Raw genomic sequence first — 25,781 nt, forward strand, 5'->3', positions numbered from 1 at the left:
ACAGCTACTACATAGTGTATCAGGCCGTTTGCCTCCAGTTCCCTACACTCTACAGCATTCAATGCCATGGTTGCCCAAAACAGAAAATTAGTGAGGGTGCTGAGTGTCGAACCCCCAACAAGTTGATATTCATGACCTATCATGAGCATTGATCATTAATATCTGTAACCTGGAGAACCTTTTTAATAGTTGTTAAAGGTTTTTGAAGCTAAAATCAGTAGTGAGTTCCAAAATGGAAGTACTACCTGTCATTTATACACTGCCTGTCCAAAAAAAAAAAAAGTCGCCACCTGGATTTAACTAAGCAAATAGTCACGAGCCTCCATTGGATAATTACTGCATGGGCGATTATCTTTAACCCCAACTGATGCAATGAGTTGCTTCTCATTTCTTAAACAACCATGTCGAAAGACATCTCATGGTCGTGGAAAAGATGTTAGTCTGTTTGAGAAGGGTCAAATCATTGGCATGCATCAAGCAGAGAAAAAAAATCTAAGGAGATTGCAGAAACTACTAAAATTGGGTTAAGAACTGTCTAACGCATTATTAAAAACTGGAAGGATAGTGGGGACCCATCGTATTCGAGGAAGAAATGTGGTGGGGAAAAAATCCTGAATGATCGTGATCGGCGATCACTTAAACATTTGGTGAAATCAAATCGAAGAAAAACAACAGTAGAACTCAGGGCTATGTTTAATAGTGAAAGTAAGAGCATTTCCACACGCACAATGCGAAGGGAATTCAAGGGATTGGGACTGAACAGCTGTGTAGCCGTATGAAAACCACTAATCAGTGAGGAAAACCAGAAAAAAAGGCTTCCATTTGCTAGGGAGCATAAAGATTGGACTCTGGAGCAATGGAAGAAGGTCATGTGGTCTGATGAGTCCAGATTTACCCTGTTCCAGAGTGATGGGCGCATCAGGGTAAAAAGAGAGGCGGTTGATGCACCCATCATGCCTAGTGCCTACTGTACAAGCCTGTGGGGCAGTGCTATGATCTGGGGTTGCTGAAGTTGGTCAGGTCTAGGTACAGTATGTGCTCCAAGAATGAGGTTAGTTGACTACCTGAACATACTGAATGACCAGGATATTCCATCAATGGATTTTTTCTTCCCTGATGGCACGGGCATATTCCAAGATGACAATGCCAGGATTCATCGGGCTCAAATTGTGAAAGTGGTTCAGGGAGCATAAGACATCATTTTCACACATGGATTGGCCACCACAGAGTCCAGACCTTAACCCAAAATTAGAATTATTTTTTTGGCGGCCTTTTTTGGGGGGGGGGGACAGGCCATGTACCTTCTCTCCCTATTTGGTCCATTTGAGTTCAAAAACTGCATTAAAAAACCTGAACAAAACCTGATAAAATCATGCTTATAATCACTATACTGAACATACTCTATTTGGACAGGCAGTGATGTGAGGGATTACAATCTGTGTACAGAGCTGAGGAAGGCCTCATAAACCATAGATCCGCAAAATACATCCACCCTCTGTGTGCAATCCGCATTTTTCTCACTCCCATCACTAGAAATGCCTATTCCTGTTTGCGACATGGACAAGAATAGGACATGTTCTATCATTTGCAGAACGTACACACAGATGCAGACAGCACATGGATGACATCTGTGTGGTTTCCGTTTCTTTTGTGGACCCACGGAAATGAATGGGTCCATGTGCAATCTGCAGAAAATGTGGATCAGATACAGATACAAATACAGTCGTGTGCATGAGGCCTAACCATGTTACCTCTTGGCTTTCACAGACTCCTGAATTATGAACATTAAGGAATACATTCAAAATTAAACTTACAAATTAGCTTAAAAAAAGATGTGTATTGCTACCAAGACAATACGGATCAATGATAGACCAAGAGAACATTTTCAGTAACTTGAATATTGATGCAAGGAAAAACTTGGAGATACTAAGCTCAACATTAAGACGGTGCAGGTATGTATCTAAAACACATTAAAAAATAACACACAACACTTACTCTCCCTTCACTTTTCCAGTAGCATATGCAGATCTCCACATGTGGCCCTGGAGCTGCTTAAGAGCTGTGGTCTTCCTATTCAGCGACATCTGCCAACGAACATTATCAACCACACCTCTGATAACCTGTAACTCAGCTTCATGATCTGTACTGCTGGGGATGGGCACAAATCCTTCCAGTCCACTGTCTTTTTCTGCCTTACCAGTAAAAGGACAAAGAGAAGCAACACATATGTTAAAGTTATATTTATTTGCAAAGTGAAACCATATAAAGGCTTGATATGTACAGTCATGTGAAAAAATTAGGACACCCTTTGAAAGCATGTGTTTTTTTGTAACATTTTTAATAAAAGGTTATTTCATCTCCGTTTCAACAATACAGAGAGATTAAAGTAATCCAACTAAACAAAGAAAACTGAAGAAAAGTCTTTTCAAGATCTTCTGTAAATGTCATTCTACAAAAATGCCTATTCTAACTGAGGAAAAAGATAGGACACCCTCACATGTATTCCCTCTTAAATTGGCTCAGATCTCACACAGGTATATCACACCAGGTGCACATAATTAGTAGATCGTTACTCTGCATGTTGAATGAGGCTTGCCCTATTTAAACCTCAGACATTTAGTTTGGTGTGCTCCTGACTGTTGAAGTGAGAGTGAGCACCATGGTGAGAGCAAAAGAGCTGTCAGAGGACTTCAGAAAAAAGATTGTAGCAGCCTATGAGTCTGGGAAGGGATTTAAAAAGATCTCAAAAGATTTTGAAATCAGCCATTCCACTGTCCGGAAGATAGTCTACAAGTGGAGGGCTTTCAAAACAACTGCCAACATGCCCAGGACTGGTCGCCCCAGCAAGTTCACCCCAAGAGCAGATCGCAAGATGCTAAAAGAGGTCTCCAAAAACCCTAAAGTGTCATCTCGAGAACTACAGCAGGCTCTGGCTACTGTTGATGTAGAAGTACATGCCTCTACAATCAGAAAGAGACTGTACAAGTTTAACTTGCATGGGAGGTGTGCAAGGAGGAAACCTTTGCTTTCCAAGAGAAACATCGAGGCCAGACTGACATTTGCCAGAGATAAAGTTGACAAAGACCAGGACTTCTGGAATAATGTTCTTTGGACAGATGAGTCCAAAATTGAATTATTTGGACACAACAGCAGAGGACATGTTTGGCGTAAACCAAACACAGCATTCCAAGAAAAGAACCTCATACCAACTGTGAAGCATGGAGGTGGAAGTGTCATGGTTTGGGGCTGCTTTGCTGCAGCAGGACCTGGTCAGCTCACCATCATAGAATCCACGATGAATTCTACTGTGTATCAGAAGGTGCTTGAAGAACATGTGAGACCATCAGTTAGAAAATTAAAGCTGAAGCGGAACTGGACCATGCAACATGACAATGACCCAAAACATACTAGTAAATCAACCAAAGATTGGCTGAAAAAGAAGAAATGGAGAGTCCTGGAATGGCCAAGTCAAAGTCCAGATTTGAATCCCATTGAGATGCTGTGGGGTGACTTGAAAAGGGCTGTACGTGCAAGAAACCCCTCAAACATCTCACAGCTGAAAAAGTTCTGCATTGAGGAGTGGGGTAAAATTTCCTCAGACCGATGTCGAAGACTGGTAGATGGCTACAAGAACCGTCTCACTGCAGTTATTTCAGCCAAAGGAGGTAACACTCGCTATTAGGGGCAAGGTTGTCCTATCTTTTTCCTCAGTTAGAATAGGCATTTTTGTAGAATGACATTTACAGAAGATCTTGAAAAGACTTTTCTTCAGTTTTCTTTGTTTAGTTGGATTACTTTAATCTCTCTGTATTGTTGAAACGGAGATGAAATAACCTTTTATTAAAAATGTTACAAAAAACCACATGCTTTCAAAGGGTGTCCTAATTTTTTCACATGACTGTATGTGATGGCGTGAATAAAACAAAATGCAACCACAGGTTATGCAGTGGTCAGGTACAATCTACCATTTATGGGACCTGGCAGACTATGACAAGATAGCTAATGTTGGTAAAGTGGCTCTTTACAAATCAGAATCCGCCTTGGGATGTAACAAGAGAATATAGCCAAGTCAGATATCCACCTGTAGACAGCTGTTTTGGGATGCTTGCCCCTTGTCAGTATGGAGTAGGATTCTGGCTGGCTGGGTCTATGCTTTGAATGCAGCTTCGGCAGGGTGCAGAATCTCCTTAAAGAGACCTGTATGGAGACTTACTGGAAGCACTCCATGGTATTGGAGACTTATTGGCAATGCCCCATGGGAAACTAATATGAAAGGGAGCAATCTTGCCACTCCATACGAGTCAAAATCTGACTTTCCAACAAGCCTTGGGATTTGACAGGGGAATATAGCCAAGTCAGATATCCATCCATAGACAGCTGTTTAGGGTGCTTGCCACGTCACTACAGAGTAGGATTCTGTGATTACAGATGGGTATCTGGCTTGTCTGTATATTACCTTGTCAAATCCCAAGGCTTGTTGGAAAGTTGGATTTGACTCATAGGGAGTCTCTTCCACAAAGTGGCACTAGCAAGATCATTCTGTTTCTTGGGAGATACCTCTTTGCATATTTATTTCCCATAGAGAACAAACAATGCGTCTTCATACCTTGGAGCACTGCCAATAAGTCTCCTTACAGGACTGCTCTCTTTAAGGAGATCCTGCACCCTGCCTAAGCTGCACTCAAGGCATTGCACTGATGAGGGGAAAGCCCCAGAAACAGCTGTCTACAGATGGGTATCTGGCTTGTCTGTATATTACCTTGTCAAATCCCAAGGCTTGTTGGAAAGTTGGATTTGACTCATAGGGAGTCTCTTCCACAAAGTGGCACTAGCAAGATGGTTCTGTGTCTTGGGAGATACCTCTTTGCATATTTATTTCCCATGGAGAACAAACAATGCGTCTTCATACCTTGGAGCACTGCCAATAAGTCTCCTTACAGGACTGCTCTCTTTAAGGAGATCCTGCGCCCTGCCTAAGCTGCACTCAAGGCATTGCACTGATGAGGGGAAAGCCCCAGAAACAGCTGTCTACAGATGGGTATCTGGCTTGTCTGTATATTACCTTGTCAAATCCCAAGGCTTGTTGGAAAGTTGGATTTGACTCTTAGGGAGTCTCTTCCACAAAGTGGCACTAGCAAGATGGTTCTGTTTCTTGGGAGATACTTCTTTGCATATTATTTCCCATGGGGCATTGCCAATAAGTCTCCATACTATGGTGTACTTCCAGTATGTCTCCATACGGGACTGGTCTCTTTAAGGAGATTCAGCATGATGTTGAAGGAAAAGAGGTTGTAGAGGAGAGTTATTTACTGTCCAATGAATCCTACTGTCTGTGAGCCACTCATCTGTCACCACTACTAAAACTGCCAGCCATGTGAAGGGGTTGTATTGACTCTACAGTAGCAAAATGGCACAGCATTTTTTAAATGAACAATACTTAGAAAGTTATTTCATTTTGACTTTAGGAAACAAAACAAGAGAAAAAAATCTGCACAAAAGGTGTCCATAACATTTTACAGGGGTTGTCTTACAAATGGCATTTTACAAGGCACTTACTAATGTATTGTGATTGTCCATATTGCCTGCTTTACTGATACATTTTTCCATCACATTATAAACGGCTCATTTCCAGGGTTTACGGCCACTGCTGCAGCAAAGATACGAGGTGGCCTGTATAGAAACTACTGTGCTTCCGTGCCTATGTGCGATCCCACAGTCTCAACTACCAAAGAGGCCAGTGCCTTTTACCTATACTGTGCAAACACGACCACCGCTGCTGGATTGCAGGACGGTCTTAACCCCTGGAAACAAGCAGTGTATAATGAGATGGAAAAATTAACCAAGCCAGCAAAGGAGACAATATGGACAATCACATACATTTAATACAATATTAACCCCTTCTGGCAGGCAGGGACAGGGATAAACCTCCCTAGCATCGCGGGTGACGCTAGGGAGGCTTGCCCTCTGTCTGCCATTGGCTGCTCCCCCCCAACACAGGAAGTTTTCATCAGTGCACGGGGAGAAGCAGCAGCAGGGGTGCGGGGACCAGGAGCGGCGCAGGGAGTGGGGACCCAGGTAAGTATATTCAGTGCCGGGGGAACATTTTATAGGATTGGATAACCCCTTTAACCACTTCAACCCCTGCTAGCTAAAACGCCCTTAATGACCAGGCCACTTTTTACACTTCGGCACTACACTACTTTCACCGTTTATTGCTCGGTCATGCAACTTACCACCCAAATGAATTTTACCTCCTTTTCTTCTCACTAATAGAGCTTTCATTTGGTGGTATTTCATTGCTGCTGACATTTTAACTTTTTTTGTTATTAATCAAAATGTAACGATTTTTTTGCAAAGAAATGAAATTTTAGACTTCCAGTTGCAAAATTTTGCAAAAAAAACGACATCCATATATAAATTTTCCGCTAAATTTATTGTTCTACATGTCTTTGATTAATAAAAAAATTTTGGGTAAAAAAAAAAAATGGTTTGGGTAAAAGTTATAGCATTTACAAACTATGGTACAAAAATGTGAATTTCCGCTTTTTGAAGCAGCTCTGACTTTCTGAGCACCTGTCATGTTTCCTGAGGTTCTACAATGCCCAGACAGTAGAAAAACCCCACAAATGACCCCATTTCGGAAAGTAGACACCCTAAGGTATTCGCTGATGGGCATAGTGAGTTCATAGAACTTTTTATTTTTTGTCACAAGTTAGCGGAAAATGGTGATTTTTATTTTATTTTATTTTTTTCTTACAAAGTCTCATATTCCACTAACTTGTGACAAAAAATAAAAACTTCCATGAACTCACTATGCCCATCACAAAATACCTTGGGGTGTCTTCTTTCCAAAATGGGGTCACTTGTGGGGTAGTTATACTGCCCTGGCATTCTAGGGGCCCAGATGTGTGAGAAGAAGTTTGCAATCAAAATCTGTAAAAAATGACCGGTGAAATCCGAAAGGTGCACTTTGGAATGTGTGCCCCTTTGCCCACCTAGGCTACAAAAAAGTGCCACACATCTGGTATCGCCGTACTCAGGAGAAGTTGGGGAATGTGTTTTGGGGTGTCATTTTACATATACCCATGCTGGGTGAGATAAATATCTTGGTCAAATGCCAACTTTGTATAAAAAAATGGGAAAAGTTGTCTTTTGCCGAGATATTTCTCTCACCCAGCATGGGTATATGTAAAATGACACCCCAAAACACATTCCCCAACTTCTCCTGAGTACGGCGATACCAGATGTGTGGCACTTTTTTGTAGCCTAGGTGGGCAAAGGGGCACACATTCCAAAGTGCACCTTTCGGATTTCACCGGTCATTTTTTACAGATTTTGATTGCAAACTTCTTCTCACACATCTGGGCCCCTAGAATGCCAGGGCAGTATAACTACGCCACAAGTGACCCCATTTTGGAAAGAAGACACCACAAGGTATTCCGTGAGGGGCACAGCGAGTTCCTAGAATTTTTTATTTTTTGTCACAAGTTAGTGGAAAATGATGATTTTTTCTTTATTTTTATTTTTCTTACAAAGTCTCATATTCCACTAACTTGTGACAAAAAATAAAAACTTCCATGAACTCACTATGCCCATCACAAAATATCTTGGGGTGTCTTCTTTCCAAAATGGGGTCACTTGTGGGGTAGTTATACTGCCCTGGCATTCTAGGGGCCCAGATGTGTGAGAAGAAGTTTGCAATCAAAATCTGTAAAAAATGACCGGTGAAATCCGAAAGGTGCACTTTGGAATGTGTGCCCCTTTGCCCACCTAGGCTACAAAAAAGTGTCACACATCTGGTATCGCCGTACTCAGGAGAAGTTGGGGAATGTGTTTTGGGGTGTCATTTTACATATACCCATGCTGGGTGAGATAAATATCTTGGTCAAATGCCAACTTTGTATAAAAAAATGGGAAAAGTTGTCTTTTGCCGAGATATTTCTCTCACCCAGCATGGGTATATGTAAAATGACACCCCAAAACACATTCCCCAACTTCTCCTGAGTACGGCGATACCAGATGTCTGACACTTTTTTGCAGCCAAGGTGGGCAAAGGGGCACATATTCCAAAGTGCACCTTTCAGATTTCGCAGGCCATTTTTTACACATTTTGACTGCAAGGTACTTCTCACGCATTTGGGCCCCTAGAATGCCAGGGCAGTATAACTACGCCACAAGTGACCCCATTTTGGAAAGAAGACACCACAAGGTATTCCGTGAGGGGCACAGCGAGTTCCTAGAATTTTTTATTTTTTGTCACAAGTTAGCGGAAAATGATGATTTTTTCTTTATTTTTATTTTTCTTACAAAGTCTCATATTCCACTAACTTGTGACAAAAAATAAAAACTTCCATGAACTCACTATGCCCATCACAAAATACCTTGGGGTGTCTTCTTTCCAAAATGGGGTCACTTGTGGGGTAGTTATACTGCCCTGGCATTCTAGGGGCCCAAATGCGTGAGAAGTACTTTGCAATCAAAATGTGTAAAAAATGGCCTGCGAAATCCGAAAGGTGCACTTTGGAATATGTGCCCCTTTGCCCACCTTGACTGCAAAAAAGTGTCACACATGTGGTATCGCCATACTCAGGAGAAGTTGGGGAATGTGTTTTGGGGTGTCATTTTACATATACCCATGCTGGGTGAGATAAATATCTTGGTCAAATGCCAACTTTGTATAAAAAAATGGGAAAAGTTGTCTTTTGCCGAGATATTTCTCTCACCCAGCATGGGTATATGTAAAATGACACCCCAAAACACATTCCCCAACTTCTCCTGAGTACGGCGATACCAGATGTGTGACACTTTTTTGCAGACTAGATGCGCAAAGCGGCCCAAATTCCTTTTAGGAGGGCATTTTTAGACATTTGGATCCCAGACTTCTTCTCACGCTTTAGGGCCCCTAAAAAGCCAGGGCAGTATAAATACCCCACATGTGACCCCATTATGGAAAGAAGACACCCCAAGGTATTCAATGAGGGGCATGGCGAGTTCATAGAAATTATTTTTTTTTGCATAAGTTAGCGGAAATTGATTTTTATTTTTATTTTTTTCTCACAAAGTCTCACTTTCCGCTAACTTGGGACAAAAATTTCAATCTTTCATGGACTCAATATGCCCCTCACGGAATACCTTGGGGTGTCTTCTTTCCGAAATGGGGTCACATGTGGGGTATTTATACTGCCCTGGCTTTTTAGGGGCCCTAAAGCGTGAGAAGTAGTCTGGAATACAAATGTCTAAAAATGTTTACGCATTTGGATTCCGTGAGGGGTATGGTGAGTTCATGTGAGATTTTATTTTTTGACACAAGTTAGTGGAATATGAGACTTTGTAAGAAAAAACAAACCAAAAAATATATATATATATTTCCGCTAACTTGGGCCAAAAAAATGTCTGAATGGAGCCTTACAGGGGGGTGATCAATGACAGGGGGGTGATCACCCATATAGACTCCCTGATCACCCCCCTGTCATTGATCACCCCCCTGTCATTGATCACCCCCTTGTAAGGCACCATTCAGACGTCCGTATGATTTTTACGGATCCATGGATCGGATCCGCAAAACACATGCGGACGTCTGAATGGAGCCTTACGGGGGGGTGATCAATGACAGGGGGTGATCAGGGAGTGTATATGGGTTATCACCCCTCTGTCATTGATCACCCCCCTGTAAGGCTCCATTCAGACGTCCGCATGTGTTTTGCGGATCCGATCCATGTATCCGTAAAAATCATACGGACGTCTGAATGGAGCCTTACAGGGGGGTGATCAATGACAGGGGGGTGATCAATGACAGGGAAGTGATCAGGAAGTCTATATGCGTGATCACCCCCTTGTCATTGATCACCCCCCTGTAAGGCTCCATTCAGACGTCCGTATGCGTTTTGCGGATCCGATCCGTGGATCCGTAAAAATCATACGGACGTCTGAATGGAGCCTTACAGGGGGGTGATCAATGACAGGGGGTGATCAGGGAGTGTATATGGGTGATCACCCCTCTGTCATTGATCACCCCCCTGTAAGGCTCCATTCAGACGTCCGCATGTGTTTTGCGGATCCGATCCATGTATCCATGGATCTGTAAAAATCATACGGACGTCTGAATAGAGCCTTACAGGGGGGTGATCAATGACAGGGGGTGATCAATGACAGGGGGTGATCAGGGAGTGTATATGGGTGATCACCCCTCTGTCATTGATCACCCCCCTGTAAGGCTCCATTCAGACGTCCGCATGTGTTTTGCGGATCCGATCCATGTATCCATGGATCCGTAAAAATCATACGGACGTCTGAATGGAGCCTTACAGGGGGGTGATCAATGACAGGGGGGTGATCAGGGAGTCTGTATGGGGTGATCAGTGGTTCATAAAGGGTTAATAAGTGACAGGGGGGGGGGGTGTAGTGTAGTGTAGTGGTGTTTGGTGCTACTTTAGTGAGCTGCCTGAGTCCTCTGGTGGTCGATCCAAACAAAAGGGACCACCAGAGGACCAGGTAGCAGGTATATTAGACGCTGTTATCAAAACAGCGTCTAATATACCTGTTAGGGGTTAAAAAAATCACATCTCCAGCCTGCCAGCGAGCGATCGCCGCTGGCAGGCTGGAGATCCACTCGCTTACCTTCCGTTCCTGTGAGCGCGCGCGCCTGTGTGCGCGCGTTCACAGGAAATCTCGGCTCTCGCGGGAGGACGCGTATATGCGTCCACCCAGAAGAGCAGGGCCGCCGGCAGGATGCAATCCTGCGTACGGCGGTCCTGAGCAGGTTAACATTCCCCATATGTCTACTTTATGTTGGCATCATTTTGTAAATGTCATTTTATTTTTTAGAACTTTAGAAGGCTTAGAATTTTAGAAGCAATTCTTAAAGGGATTCTGTCACCTCGTTTTAGGTTACAGAGCTGCGGACATGCACTGCTAGATCGCCGCTAGCATGTCCACAATATACCTGTCCCATAATGGTGTGTCCTTTTATTGTGTTAAAAAAATGATTTTATAGATATGTAAATGACCCTGGTAAGGAGCCCAAGGGGCTGTACTAACCTTCTTGGTGCCCAGCCATGCCCCCCTGTGTCCTCCGACTCTCCTCCTTGCTCACAGTTAGATTGCTGTAATCTCGCGATGCGAGAGCTCACTCATGCACAGTGCTGGTATAGTGTTCCTTCCCTGTGCTGGCATCAGCCTCAGGGAAGGAACTGCGCATGCGCGAGCTAGCACATCGCGAGATTGTGAGCAAGGAGGAGATTCCTGGATGCAGGCGGTGCTGGGCTCCTTCACAGGGGGGCATGGCTGAGCTCCAAGAAGGTTTGTGCAGCCCCTTGGGCTCCTTACCAGGGTCATTTACACATATATATATATATATATATATAAAAAATAATTTTTTTAACACAATAACACAGCTTTATGGGACAGGTATATTGCGGACATGCTAGCGGCGATCTAGCCATGCATGTCCGCAGCTCTGTAAGCTAAAACGAGGTGACAGAATCTCTTTAAAATGTTAAGAACATTTCCAAAATCCACTTTTAAGGACCAGTTCAGTTCTGAAAAGTCACTTTGTGAGGCTTACATAGTAGAAACCTCCCATAACAACCCCATTTTAGAAACTAAACCCCTCAAGTTATTTAAAGGGTTTCTACCACTTCGGTGTCACTTATTTAGCTGTCAGACACTAGCGATCCGCTAGTGTCTGCTCTGGCCAACCATCCTAATATAATTGCTTTTGGGGCAGCCGTTTTGATAAAAAAACTACTTTTATTAATATGCTAATGAGCCTCTAGGTGCTATGGGGGCGTCATTAGCACCTAGAGGCTCCGTCTACCTTCAGAAACTGCCGCCGCCCAGCGCGTCCCTCCAGCCCGCCCATCTCCTCCTGAATGCGATCCTCCTTGTGAGCGCCTGTATTCGGCGCATGCGCAGTGAATGTCTGACAGCTTCCCTGCTCAGACATCTCCACTGCGCCTGTTCCTCGGAGCACTATGGCGTCATCGCGCAGGCGCAGTGGAGATGTCTGAGCAAGGAAGCGGTCAGACATTCACTGCGCATGCGCAGAATACATACGCTAACAAGGAGGATCGCATTCAGGAGGAGATGGGCGGGCTGGAGGGACGCGCTCGGCGGCGGCAGTTTCTGAAGGTAGACGGAGCCTCTAGGTGCTAATGACGCCCCCATAGCACCTAGAGGCTCATTAGCATATTAATAAAAGTAGTTTTTTTATCAAAACGGCTGCCCCAAAAGCAATTATATTAGGATGGTTGGCCAGAGCAGACACTAGCGGATCGCTAGTGTCTGACAGCTAAATATGTGACACCGAAGTGGTAGAAACCCTTTAAAACAGATTTTACAAAATGTGCTAACCCTTTAGGTGTTCCACAAGAATTAAAGGAAAATGGAGATGACATTTCTAAATTTCACTTTTTTGGCAGATTTTAAATTTTAATCCATTTTTTTCTGTAACACATCAAGGGTTAACAGCCAAACAAAGCCCAATATCTATTACCCTGCTTCTGCAGGTTACAGAAACACTCCACATGTGGTGGTAAACTGCTGCATGGGCACACGGCAGGGCGCAGAAGGAAAGGAGCGCTGTATGGTTTTTGAAAGGCAGATTTTGTTGGACTGGTTTTTAGAAACCATGTTCCATTTGAAGCCCCCTTACAGTAGAAACTCCCAAAAAGTTACCCCATTTTGGAAACTACGGGATAAGGTCACAGTTTTGTTGGTTTTATTTTGGGGTTCATATGGTTTTTGATCGCTCAATATTCGTTTTTTGTGAGGCAAGGTAACAAAAATAAAAAATATGGGTGTTCTGGCAGTTTTAATTTTTTGTTTTTTACACTGTTCCTCTGACAGGGTAGATTATGTGCTATTTTTATAGAACAGGTTGTTACGGATGCAACGATATCAAATATGTCTACTTTCTTTAGTTGTTTGTTTCAGCTTTACATAATAAAGCATTTTTGAAAAAAAAATTATGTTTTTGTGTCATTTTATGAACATATTTTTTTATTTTACTGCCGATCGTCTTGTGCAGGGGCTCGTTTTTTCAGGTACATATGATTTTTTGATCATTCAATATTACATTTTATAGGGCTGTTTATTTTTATTTTTTTAAACAGCATTCACCTGTGGGGGTAGGTCATGTGATATTTTTATAGAGCAGCTCGTTATGTACATGGCAAAACCTAATATATATAAACTGTTTCTTATTTAAATTTTACACAATAAGGGCATTTTTGAAACAAAAAAAGAATGATGTTTTAGGCCTCTTTCACACGGGCGTCAGTTTTTTTGCCCGGATAAGAGCCGGGTGCGTTGCGGGAAAATGCGCGAGTGCAAAACATTGTCATGCGTTGCACTCGCGTGAGAAAAATCGCGCATGTTTGGTACCCAAACCCGAACTTCTTCATAGAAGTTCGGGCTTGGGATTGATGTTCTGAAGATTGTATTATTTTCCCTTATAACATGGTTAGAAGGGAAAATAATAGCATTCTGAATACAGAATGCATAGTAAAACAGCGCTAGAGGGGTTAAAAAAAAAAAAAATCATTTAACTCACCTTAGTCCACTTGCTCGCGAAGCCCGGCATATCCTTGTGTCTCCGCTGCTGATGAACAGGACCTGTGGTGAGCTGCTCCATTAAATACAGGTTAAGGACCTTCGATGACGTCACTCCGGTCATCACATGGTACGTCACATGATCTTTTACCATGGTGATTCACCATGGTAAAAGACCATGTGATGACCGGAGTGACGTCATCGAAGGTCCTTAAGCTCTATTTAACCACCTCCCGACCGCTGTACGCACCGATGCGTCCGGGAGGTGGTTGTTTAGTTCCTCCTGGACGCATCGGCGCGTCCTCTCGCGAGACGCGAGATTACGTCACAGCCGGCCCGCGCATGCGCATCGCGGGCCGGCATTTCGCAGAAGACTATTTAGTCAGCAGCCTGCCGGCCACGATCATTGGCTGGCAGGCTGCTGATTTTTTAAAAAACCAATCAGCAGCCATATAACCCCACATATTAGTAAATATGATGGGGTTATATGGCTGCTGTGCTCCTCTGCTCCTTCTTTTGGTCGGTTGGTTCCAGCAGAGGAGCAGAGGAGAACATCATTACTGTGAGTACCCACCACACCACATTTAGCCCCCAGATCACCCCAATTAACCCTTTGATCACCCCTTTTATCCCCCCCTGTCAATCACTAGTGAAAGGAAAAAAGTGATCAGTGCAAACTGTCACTTTTTTTTTTCACTGTTATTGACCGTTAGGTTTTAGGTATAGTTTAGGTCCCTTGGTTAGGTAGTTAGCGATCAGTTAGCGCCCAGCCCACCGCACCCCGTTATTCGCTGATTAGCGTATCGCTAATCAGCATTTGTACTTTTATAGTATCTGAAAGTGATCAAAACTGATCACGGTCAGATCTATAATAGTACTAGTGTCACTTTAGTTCGCCCTCCACCCAAAACGCAGTGTTTGCCCGATCAGGCCTGATCGGTCGCCCACACGTGCGTTTGCCCACGCCCGCCCCACCGCAGTGCCAAAAAAATTTTTTTTTTTTGATCACTGCACATTCACTTTACACGCACTGCGGCGATAATTATCAACCGCAGCAGCCTCCGGTACTTCGCTAGCCTCCCATTTGTAAGACAGGCTTGCTTTTTTTTTCTTGGGTAGTCTCAGGGAATACCCCGAAATTTAGTTGCCCACATGTCTAACAGGGGGTATTCTTCTGAAGAGGCCTACAGGCTTCTGACCCAGTCGGATGAGGAGTGGGAACCCTCATCTGATGAATCCAGCGGGTCAGAATACGAACCTGTAGAAAGCAGTGGCTCTCTGACCCAAAGTTCGGACGAGGAGGCTGAGGTCCCTGATAGCACCAGGCGTACCCGGCCCCGTGTCGCTAGACCGCAGGTTGCGCAGGATCCGCTTCAAGAGCAGCAGAGTGGGGCTGGTGCTGTCGGATTACGTGGTGAGGCATACACCAGCAGCCCAGCCCTTCCTGGACCTAGTACCAGCACTGCCGTACAACCTGGTGAAGTAGCGAGCACCAGAAGGGCAGTTGAAGCTGGTACGGTGGCACGTGCAGTAGTGACCCCGTCGCAGCCACCGCAAAGACGTGCCCGTAGAGCCCCTAGAATCCTAGAGGTGCTGGCAAACCCTGATTGGCAGTCCCCAACTTCAGCCGCACCCGTAGTTTTCCCTTTCACCGCCCAGTCTGGAGTTCGGGTTGAGACAGCTCAGATCGATTCGGCCCTGGGATTTTTTGAGCTGTTCTTGACTGCGGAGCTTTTAGACTTAGTTGTGGCAGAGACAAACCGGTATGCCACACAATTTATCACCGCTAACCCGGAAAGCTTTTATGCCCAGCCTTTCCGGTGGAAACCAGTCCAAGTTTCCGAATTTAAAACTTTTCTGGGCCTCCTCCTCAACATGGGCCTGACAAAAAAGCATGAATTGAGGTCATATTGGTCCACGAACCCGATTCATCACATGCCCATGTTCTCTGCTGCTATGTCCAGGACACGATTTGAGGTCATCCTGCGTTTCCTGCACTTTAGCGACAACACCGCCTCCCGTCCCAGGGGCCACCCTGCTTTTGACCGGCTCCACAAAATTCGGCCCCTCATAGACCATTTCAACCTGAAATTTGCAGATATTTATACCCCAGAGCAAAACATCTGCATAGACGAGTCCCTAATACATTTTACCGGGCGCCTTGGCTTCAAACAATACATCCCAAGCAAGCGCGCCCGGTATGGGGTCAAATTGTATAAGCTCTGTGAAAGGGCCACAGGCTATACCCACAAATTTCGGGTCTATGAGGGAAAAGATCAGACCCTGGAGCCGGTCGGTTGCCCTGACTACCTGGGGAGCAGTGGGAAGACAGTTTGGGACTTGGTGTCACCCTTATTCGGCAAGGGGTACCATCTTTATGTGGACAATTTCTACACAAGTGTGGCCCTCTTTAGGCATTTGTTTCTAGAACGGATTGGCGCCTGTGGTACCGCGCGAACTAGTCGCGCGGGCTTCCCCCAACGGCTCGTTAGCACCCGTCTTGCAAGGGGGCAGAGGGCCGCACTGTGTAACGAAGAACTGCTCGCGGTGAAATGGAGAGACAAGCGTGACGTTTACATGCTCTCCTCCATTCACGCAGACACGACAATACAAATTGAGCGAGCAACCCGTGTCATTGAAAAGCCCCTCTCAGTCCACGACTATAACCTCCACATGGGAGGGGTCGACTTCAATGACCAGATGTTGGCTCCGTATTTAGTTTCCCGACGCACCAGACGCTGGTATAAGAAGGTGTCTGTATATTTAATTCAATTGGCTCTGTACAATAGTTTTGTTCTCTACAGTAAGGCTGGGAGAACTGGATCCTTCCTCAAATTTCAGGAAGAGATCATCGCGAACCTCCTGTATCCAGGAGGTTCCGTGGCCCCATCCACCAGTGTAGTTAGCCGTCTACACGAGCGACACTTCCCCAGTGTCGTTGCTGGTACCTCAAACCGACCGCCACCCCGAAAAAAATGTTGTGTCTGTAGCAGGAGTGGAATAAGGCGTGACACCCGCTATTTCTGTCCTGACTGTCCCGACCACCCTGCCCTATGCTTAGGGGAGTGTTTCCGAAAGTACCACACACAGGTACACCTAGCATAGGGATCACATCTCACCAGGATAGGCACACAGGGCTATTAGGGCCCATTCACTCACAGCTGCTGCAAACGTCTCCTTTCACATGGGACAAAGTGCATAACGCACTTCGCCACATCTTTGGGCGATTTGCGCTTTGCACATTGACCCATGGGGAAGGAGAGGTTTGTTCTATAAAGGTTAAAAAAAAAAAAAAAAAAAAAAAAACAGGTTAATGTTTAGTTCCAAAAGTTAAAGTTACATGTTCTGTTCCAAAGTTAATAAAATTATTGCGTTGCGGCCTGGTTTTTTCTTTTTTTTTTGTCTTTTTACCTTCCAGGTGGACCAACCGATCTACTAGCTGCAGCACCGATGTGCATTCTGACAGAAGCATTGCGCATTACAGAAGAAAAACTCTCCACTCTACTCTCCAGATCACATCTCACCACCTGTGCACTTGACCCGATCCCATCCCACCTCATCCCTAACCTCACCACAGTGTTTATCCCAGCCCTAACTCATCTCTTCAATCTATCACTAAACTCTGGTGTCTTCCCCTCTGCTTTTAAACATGCTACCATTACACCCATCCTCAAAAAGCCTTCACTTAACCCATCTTCCCTGTCCAGTTATCGCCCCATATCACTTCTTCCGTATGCCTCAAAGCTACTTGAACAACATGTCCATTCTGAACTGTCCTCCCACCTCTCCTCTTGCTCCCTCTTTGACCGCCTACAATCCGGCTTCCGAACCCACCACTCGACCGAGACTGCCCTTACCAAAGTCACCAATGACCTACTGACAGCCAAAACCAAGAAACAATACTCTGTCCTCCTTCTCCTTGACCTGTCCTCTGCCTTCGACACTGTTGACCACACCCTTCTGTTGCAAACTCTCTCATCTCTTGGCATCACTGACCTGGCTCTCTCCTGGATCACATCATACCTCACAGACCGGACGTTTAGCGTCTCCCACTCCCGCACCACCTCCTCGTCTCATGCCCTCTCTGTTGGTGTCCCGCAAGGCTCTGTCCTAGGACCCCTGCTCTTCTCAATCTACACTTTTGGCCTGGGACAGCTCATAGAGTCCCATGGCTTTCAGTATCACTCCTATGCTGATGACACACAAATCTACCTTTCTGGTCCAGACATCACCACCTTACTATCAAGAATCCCACAATGTCTATCTTCTATATCATCCTTCTTCGCCTCTCGCTTTCTTAAACTTAACATGGATAAGACAGAATTCATAATCTTTCCCCCATCTTGTTCAACCCCCCCAACAGACCTATCTATCACGATCAATGGCTGCACATTATCCCCAGTCAAAAAAGCCTGCTGCCTTGGAGTGACCTTAGATTCTGCCCTTTCCTTCCGACCGCACATCCAAGCCCTTTCCACCACCTGCCGCCTCCAACTCAAAAACATCTCCCGCATCCGTGCTTTCCTTAACTTTGAATCTGCGAAAATGCTCGTACATGCCCTCATTATCTCCCGCCTAGACTACTGCAACATTCTCCTCTGTGGCCTTCCATCTAGCACCCTCGCACCCCTCCAATCTATCCTCAACTCCGCTGCCCGACTAATCCACCTCTCACCTTATTACTCCTCTGCCTCTCCCCTCTGCCAATCCCTTCACTGGCTCCCCATTGCCCAACGAATCCACTTCAAAGTACTGACAAACACATACAAGGCCGTCCATAACCTGTCCCCTCCCTACATCTCTGAGCTACTTTCCCGATACATCCCCACACGCACTCTCCGATCCTCACAAGACCTCCTTCTCTCCTCTCCTCTTATCGCCTCTTCCCACAATCGACTCCAAGATTTCTCCCGTGCATCCCCCATACTCTGGAACTCGCTACCCCAACATATCAGACTCTCACCTACAGTGGAATCCTACAAAAGAAACCTGAAAACCCACCTCTTCAGACAAGCCTACAACCAATGACCCTGCTGCCTCTATACCGCCATGACCAACTCAACCCGCACCTACTGTGTCCTTCTCCCATACCATGTAGATTGTAAGCCCTCACGGGCAGGGCCCTCTCTCCTTCTGTACGAGTTTGTAACTCATCTTGTTTATGATTAGTACAATTGTCTGTTATGTATGTGCACCGCTTATCTATGTACAGCGCTATGGAATGAATGGCGCTTAAATAATAAATAATAATAATAATAATTACACGCAAGTCAGTGTATGCGGCGCTGCAAGACGGGATTTTCTCCTCTGCAGTGACAGATACGTTTGCCGAGGCATACGAGCTGAGGAGGAGGCGGCGTTCCTATGCTTTGGCAAGCACTTTGTATATATATATATATATATATATATATAAAAAAAAATCCCGGCAATGATTTATTCATCCACATCGATTGATGCGAATGGAGAAATCTGGTTTGCCAGGGCATACGAGCTAAGTGGGTATGGATGTAGGGCGGAGCTCCTATGTCCTGGCAGACGCCTTTCCCCTCCATTTTTTTTTTTTGGTAGAGATTTTTTCATCCACATTGATCGATGCGAATGAAGAAATCTGTGCCGTTAATTTTTTTCTTTCAGCCCAGAGGCTGAACGGAAAAAAAAATCTCATTACCTGTATGCTCAATATAAGGAGAATAGCAGAAACTCCTAATGCTGGCCATACATGTAATGATTGCGGAGACCCTCAAATGCCAGGGCAGTACAAACACCCCACAACTGACCCCATTTTGGAAAGAAGACACCCCAAGGTATTTGCTGAGGGGCATATTGAGTCCATGAAAGATTGAAATTTTTGTCCTAAGTTAGCGGAAAGTGAGACTTTGTGAGAAAAAACAAAAAAAAATCAATTTCCGCTAACTTATGCGAAAAAAAAAAAAATTCTAGGAACTTGCCAGGCCCCTCATTGGATACCTTGGGGTGTCTTCTTTCCAAAGTGGGGTCACATGTGGGGTATTTATACTGCCCTGGCTTTTTAGGGGCCCTAAAGCGTGAGAAGAAGTCTGGGATCCAAATGTCTAAAAATGCCCTCCTAAAAGGAATTTGGGCCCCTTTGCGCATCTAGGCTGCAAAAAAGTGTTACACATCTGGTATCGCCGTACTCAGGAGAAGTTGGGGAATGTGTTTTGGGGTGTCATTTTACATATACCCATGCTGGGTGAGAAAAATATCTTGGTCAAATGCCAACTTTGTATAAAAAAATGGGAAAAGTTGTCGTTTGCCAAGATATTTCTCTCACCCAGCATGGGTATATGTAAAATGGCACCCCAAAACACATTCCCCAACTTCTCCTGAGTACGGCGATACCAGATGTGTCACACTTTTTTGCTGCCAAGGTGGGCAAAGGGGCACATATTCCAAAGTGCACCTTTCGGATTTTGCAGGCCATTTTATACACATTTTGATTGCAAAGTACTTCTCACACATATGGGCCCCTAAATTGCCAGGGCAGTATAACTACCCCACAAGTGACCCCATTTTGGAAAGAAGACACCCCAAGGTGTTCTGTGAGGGGCATGGTGAGTTCCTAGAATTTTTTATTTTTTGTCGCAAGTTAGTGGAATATGAGACTTTGTAAGAAAAAAAAAAAAAAAAAACATCATCATTTTCCGCTAACTTGTGACAAAAAATAAAAAATTCTAGGAACTCGCCATGCCCCTCACGGAATACCTTAGGGTGTCTTCTTTCCAAAATGGGGTCACTTGTGGCGTAGTTATACTGCCCTGGCAATTTAGGGGCCCAAATGTGTGAGAAGTACCTTGCAATCAAAATGTGTAAAAAATGCCCTGCAAAATCCGAAAGGTGCACTTTGGAATATGTGCCCCTTTGCCCACCTTGGCAGCAAAAAAGTGTGACACATCTGGTATCGCCGTACTCAGGAGAAGTTGGGGAATGTGTTTTGGGGTGTCATTTTACATATACCCATGCTGGGTGAGAGAAATATCTTGGCAAAAGACAACTTTTCCCATTTTTTTATACAAAGTTGGCATTTGACCAAGATATTTTTCTCACCCAGCATGGGTATATGTAAAATGACACCCCAAAACACATTCCCCAACTTCTCCTGAGTACGGCGATACCAGATGTGTGACACTTTTTTGATGCCAAGGTGGGCAAAGGGGCGCATATTCCAAAGTGCACCTTTCGTATTTCACCGGTCATTTTTTACAGATTTTGATTGCAAAGTACTTCTCACACATTTGGGCCCCTAAATTGCCAGGGCAGTATAACTACCCCACAAGTGACCCCATTTTGGAAAGAAGACACCCCAAGGTATTCTGTGAGGGGCATGGTGAGTTCCTAGAATTTTTTATTTTTTGTCGCAAGTTAGTGGAATATGAGACTTTGTAAGAAAAAAAAAAAAAAAAAAATCATCATCATTTTCCGCTAACTTGTGACAAAAAATAAAAAGTTCTATGAACTCACTATGCCCATCAGCGAATACCTTAGGGTGTCTACTTTCCGAAATGGGGTCATTTGTGGGGTAGTTATACTGTTTGGGCATTGTAGAACCTCAGGAAACATGACAGGTGCTCAGAAAATCAGAGCCGTTTCAAAAAGCGGAAATTCACATTTTTGTACCATAGTTTGTAAATGCTATAACTTTTACCCAAACCATTTTTTTTTTTGCCCAAACATTTTTTTTTTATCAAAGACATGTAGAACTATAAATTTAGCGAAAAATTTATATATGGATGTCGTTTTTTTTGCAAAATTTCACAGCTGAAAGTGAAAAATGTCATTTTTTTGCACAAAAATCGTTATATTTTGATTAATAACAAAAAAAGTAAAAATGTCAGCAGCAATAAAATACCACCAAATGAAAGCTCCATTAGTGAGAAGAAAAGGAGGTAAAATTCATTTGGGTGGTAAGTTGCATGACCGAGCGATAAACGGTGAAAGGAGTGTAGTGCCGAAGTGTAAAAAGTGGCCTGGTCATGAAGGGGGTTTCACCTAGCGGGGCTGAAGTGGTTAATGGAGCAGCTCACCCCAGGTCCTGTTCATCAGCAGCGGAGACAGAAGGAGATGCCGGGCTTCGCGAGCAAGTGGACTAAGGTGAGTTAAATTATTTATTTATTTATTTTAACCCCTCTAGCGCTGTTTTACTATGCATTCTGTATTCAGAATGCTATTATTTTCCCTTATAACAATGTTATAAGGGAAAATAATAATGATCGGGTCTCCATCCCGATGGTCTCCTAGCAACCGTGCGTGCAAATCGCACGGCATCCGTACTTGCTTGCGGATGCCAAACGATTTTCACGCACCCCATTCACTTCATGGGGCCTGCGTCACGTCAAAATCGGATAATATAGAGCATGCTGCGATTTCAACTGAACGCACAAGTGATGCGTTAAAAAACATCGCTCATGTGCACAGCCCCATAGAAATGAATGGGTCAGGATTTAGTGCGGGTGCCATACGTTCGCCGCACGGATCGCACCCGCACGGAAAACTCGCCCGTGTGAAAGGGGCCTTAGGCCTCTTTCACACGGGCGTCATGTTTTTTGCCCGGATAAGAGGCGGGTGCGTTGCGGGAAAATGCGCGATTTTTCCGCGCGAGTGCAAAACATTGTCATGCGTTTTGCACTCGCGTGAGAAAAATCGCGCATGTTTGGTACCCAGACCCGAACTTCTTCACAGAAGTTCGGGCTTGGGATTGATGTTCTGAAGATTGTATTATTTTCCCTTATAACATGGTTATAAGGGAAAATAATAGCATTCTGAATACAGAATGCTTAGTATAATAGCGCTGGAGGGGTTAAAAATAATAAAAAAGTTAACTCACCTTCTCCTCTTGTTCGCGTAGATGCCGGTCTGTTCTTTAGCTGTGGGCTGAATGACCTGAGGTGATGTCAGATCACATGCTCCAATCACATGGTCCATCACCATGGTGATGGAGCATGTGATCTGATATCACCACAGGTCCTTTAGCCCACAGATAAAGAACAGACCGGCATCTACGCGAACAAGAGGAGAAGGTGAGTTAACTTTTTTATTATTTTTAACCCTTCTAGCACTATTATACTAAGCATTCTGTATTCAGAATGCTATTATTTTCCCTTATAACCATGTTATAAGGGAAAATAATACAGTGAATAGACTGTCACCTAGAACCCATGCGTGAAAATCGCACCGCATCCGCACTTGCTTGCGGATGCATGCGATTTTCACGCAACCCCATTCATTTCTATAGGGCCTGCGTTACGTAAAAAACGCACAAAGAGGAGCATGCTGCGATTTTCACGCAACGCACAAGTGATGCGTGAAAATCACCGCTCGTGTGCACAGTCTCATAGAAATGAATGGGTCAGGATTCAGTGCGGGTGCAGTGCGTTCACCGCACGCATCGCACCCGCACGGAAAACTCGCCCGTGTGAAAGGGGCCTTAGTGTCTCCATAGTTTTTTTTTGGCCGATTGTCTTATGTAGGGGCTCATTTTTTGCAGGATGAGGTGACTGCTTGATTGGTACTATTTTGTGGTGCGAATGACATTTTGATCGCTTGGTATTACACTTTTTGTGATGTAAGGTGACAAAAAATTGCTTTTTTGCCATTTTGTTTCTTTTTTTTTTACGGTGTTTATCTGACGAGGTAGATTATGTAAAATATTTATAGATCTGGTAGTTATGCATGCGGCGATACCTAATAGGTGTGTTTTTTTCTATTTTTTATTATAAAATCAGGGGAAAGGGCCGTTTTTGCTCTTGTTTTACTTTATTAAACTTAATTTTTTATTATTAAAAACACATTTAGTATTTTTATTTTTTTTACCTTTTTTTAGTCCCACTCTGGGACAACTTTTGGGGGTCTAATCCCCTCTGCAATGCATTACAATAAATCTGTATTGTAATGCATTGCCTGTTAGTGTAAAACAGGTTGTCTAGGAGACCCAGCATTGGGCTGGATCTTGTAGGCCTCCGTGCCTTCTCACCCATTGGGTCCCGTCACCCCAGAGCGGGCACCTGATGGAATCCCTCACCCGCTTTGTCTACATGATAAATGCAATTTGCTGAAGTGAGACAACCCCTTTAACTCAATGTAAAAAACTTGTAGTTTTAATTTTGGCGACCAAAAGAATGGTAATTTCCTCCATAATAGTAATTACTGTTAAAAGTGAAAGAAAGGAGTTCTTCTCCTCCTCCTTGTCTCCCCAATTCTTTTCCCTCCCTATTGTTTCCTCTTGGTTCGTTATTCAATAGTGCCTAGTTCCTGGCACTACGTTTTTTTATGCAGCTCCAGAATATATTAATTAAGTAATTTGAACGGATGTCACAGTTTTTTTCAACTTTTTGCATAGCTATTCTGAACTGTCGGGAAGCTCATGTATATTGCACATGTTTTTTCTCTAGTGCTATGTTATACCATATTTTATGCATTATGTCGATCTTTGCTGGATTGTATTTCCACTTATATACTTTGCAATAATTGTGACATGACTCATATTCTGTATTTCGAAATAAAAAGAAGAAAGAAAGAAAGACCATCCTATAAATAAAATCTCACATCACAAAACATGGGATTTAGGCTACTTTCACAATTGCGGTAGCCTTTTCCGGCAGGCTGTTCTGTCGCGGGGACAGCCTGCCGGATCCGTGCTACCACAAGTCCACCGCACTGGCGGAGGTGTGTTCCGGACTCATTCACCATAATGAAGGGGGGCCGGAGGTCCGGCCGCAGTATGGCAGACATGCACTTTTTATTGCATTTTAACATTTGGAAGGTAAGAATCCAGCCATATAAAGAGTAAGATTGAACCTGTAATCTTAGCTGCCGAACATCTTCCTGACATTCCTCCTCGTGCCAGTGCTTGTGCAAGTATTCTTCAACATTGTCCTGTATGTAAGGGAACAAGATGTCCTAAGGGGAAAAAAACAAGTCATTTACCACAAAACACACATTCACAGTAGTTTTCTAGCATCTGCCAGGACTGTCACTGGTGCACTTATTATATATTATATTGCAGCTCCTGCCTATGCCCCCCGAGGTTGGCTAAATGCTGCTCCCTATAACCATGTGCTATGTCTGGATTAGCTGAGCGGAGTGGGCTCCTGAGTGTGCCTGCTTCCCTAAGCTAAAAGCTGACATGCAGGACTCTTAGCACAGGTAGGAGCCCGCTCCACTAATCCTAGCATAGCGCATTGTTACAGGGTACCCATGTGTACCCATTGTTACAGGGTACCCATGTGCTATGTCAGGATTAGCTGAGTGGGCTCCTGAGTGTGCCTGCTTCCCTAAGCTAAAAGCTGACATGCAGGACTCTTAGCACAGGTAGGAGCCCGCTCCACTAATCCTGGCATAGCGCATTGTTACAGGGTACCCATGTGCTATGTCAGGATTAGCTGAGCGGGCTCCTGAGTGTGCCTGCTTCCCTAAGCTAAAAGCTGACATGCAGGACTCTTAGCACAGGTAGGAGCCCGCTCCACTAATCCTGGCATAGCGCATTGTTACAGGGTACCCATGTGCTATGTCAGGATTAGCTGAGCGGGCTCCTGAGTGTGCCTGCTTTCCTAAACTAAAAGCTGACATGCAGGACTCTTAGCACAGGTAGGAGCCCGCTCCACTAATCCTGGCATAGCGCATTGTTACAGGGTACCCATGTGCTATGTCAGGATTAGCTGAGCGGAGTGGGCTCCTGAGTGTGCCTGCTTCCCTAAGCTAAAAGCTGACATGCAGGACTCTTAGCACAGGTAGGAGCCCGCTCCACTAATCCTGGCATAGCGCATTGTTACAGGGTACCCATGTGCTATGTCAGGATTAGCTGAGCGGAGTGGGCTCCTGAGTGTGCCTGCTTCCCTAAACTAAAAGCCGACATGCAGGACTCTTAGCACAGGTAGGAGCCCGCTCCACTAATCCTAGCATAGCGCATTGTTACAGGGTACCCATGTGCTATGTCAGGATTAGCCGAGTGGGCTCCTGAGTGTGCCTGCTTTCCTAAACTAAAAGCTGACATGCAGGACTCTTAGCACAGGTAGGAGCCCGCTCCACTAATCCTGGCATAGCGCATTGTTACAGGGTACCCATGTGCTATGCCAGGATTTGGTAAACCTCTGGGGGGCACAGGCAGAAGCAGCAATGTGTGTTCCTGCCCGTACTTTCAGCGCTATGGCCCCATTCCTAAAAATGCAGTCTGTAATCCGTACACCGCTGAGAAGTCAGCAGTGTGGAGAATAGTG

At 44.6% G+C, this 25,781-nt stretch overlaps 1 protein-coding gene across 3 annotated transcripts in view; it reads right to left on the reverse strand.

Moving 5' to 3' along the window:
* Positions 1–25,781, reverse strand: part of ENOPH1 (enolase-phosphatase 1) — a 51,031-nt gene that overhangs the window by 17,066 nt on the left and 8,184 nt on the right. For 2 of the 3 annotated variants that reach the window (XM_044304782.1, XM_044304791.1), the window contains exons 2-3: positions 24,364–24,465; positions 1,996–2,188 (exon numbers count right to left, since the gene is read on the reverse strand). In XM_044304782.1, the coding sequence (XP_044160717.1) occupies positions 1,996–2,188; positions 24,364–24,397 (227 nt within the window). In that variant the 5' untranslated portion in view covers positions 24,398–24,465. Of the gene's footprint in view, positions 1–1,995; positions 2,193–24,363; positions 24,466–25,781 lie in introns of all 3 variants that reach the window. The other variant, XM_044304774.1, reaches the window with a different exon arrangement.

Source organism: Bufo gargarizans, chromosome 1 (genome assembly GCF_014858855.1).
Source record: "Bufo gargarizans isolate SCDJY-AF-19 chromosome 1, ASM1485885v1, whole genome shotgun sequence".
NCBI classification, from domain to species: Eukaryota; Metazoa; Chordata; class Amphibia; order Anura; family Bufonidae; genus Bufo; species Bufo gargarizans.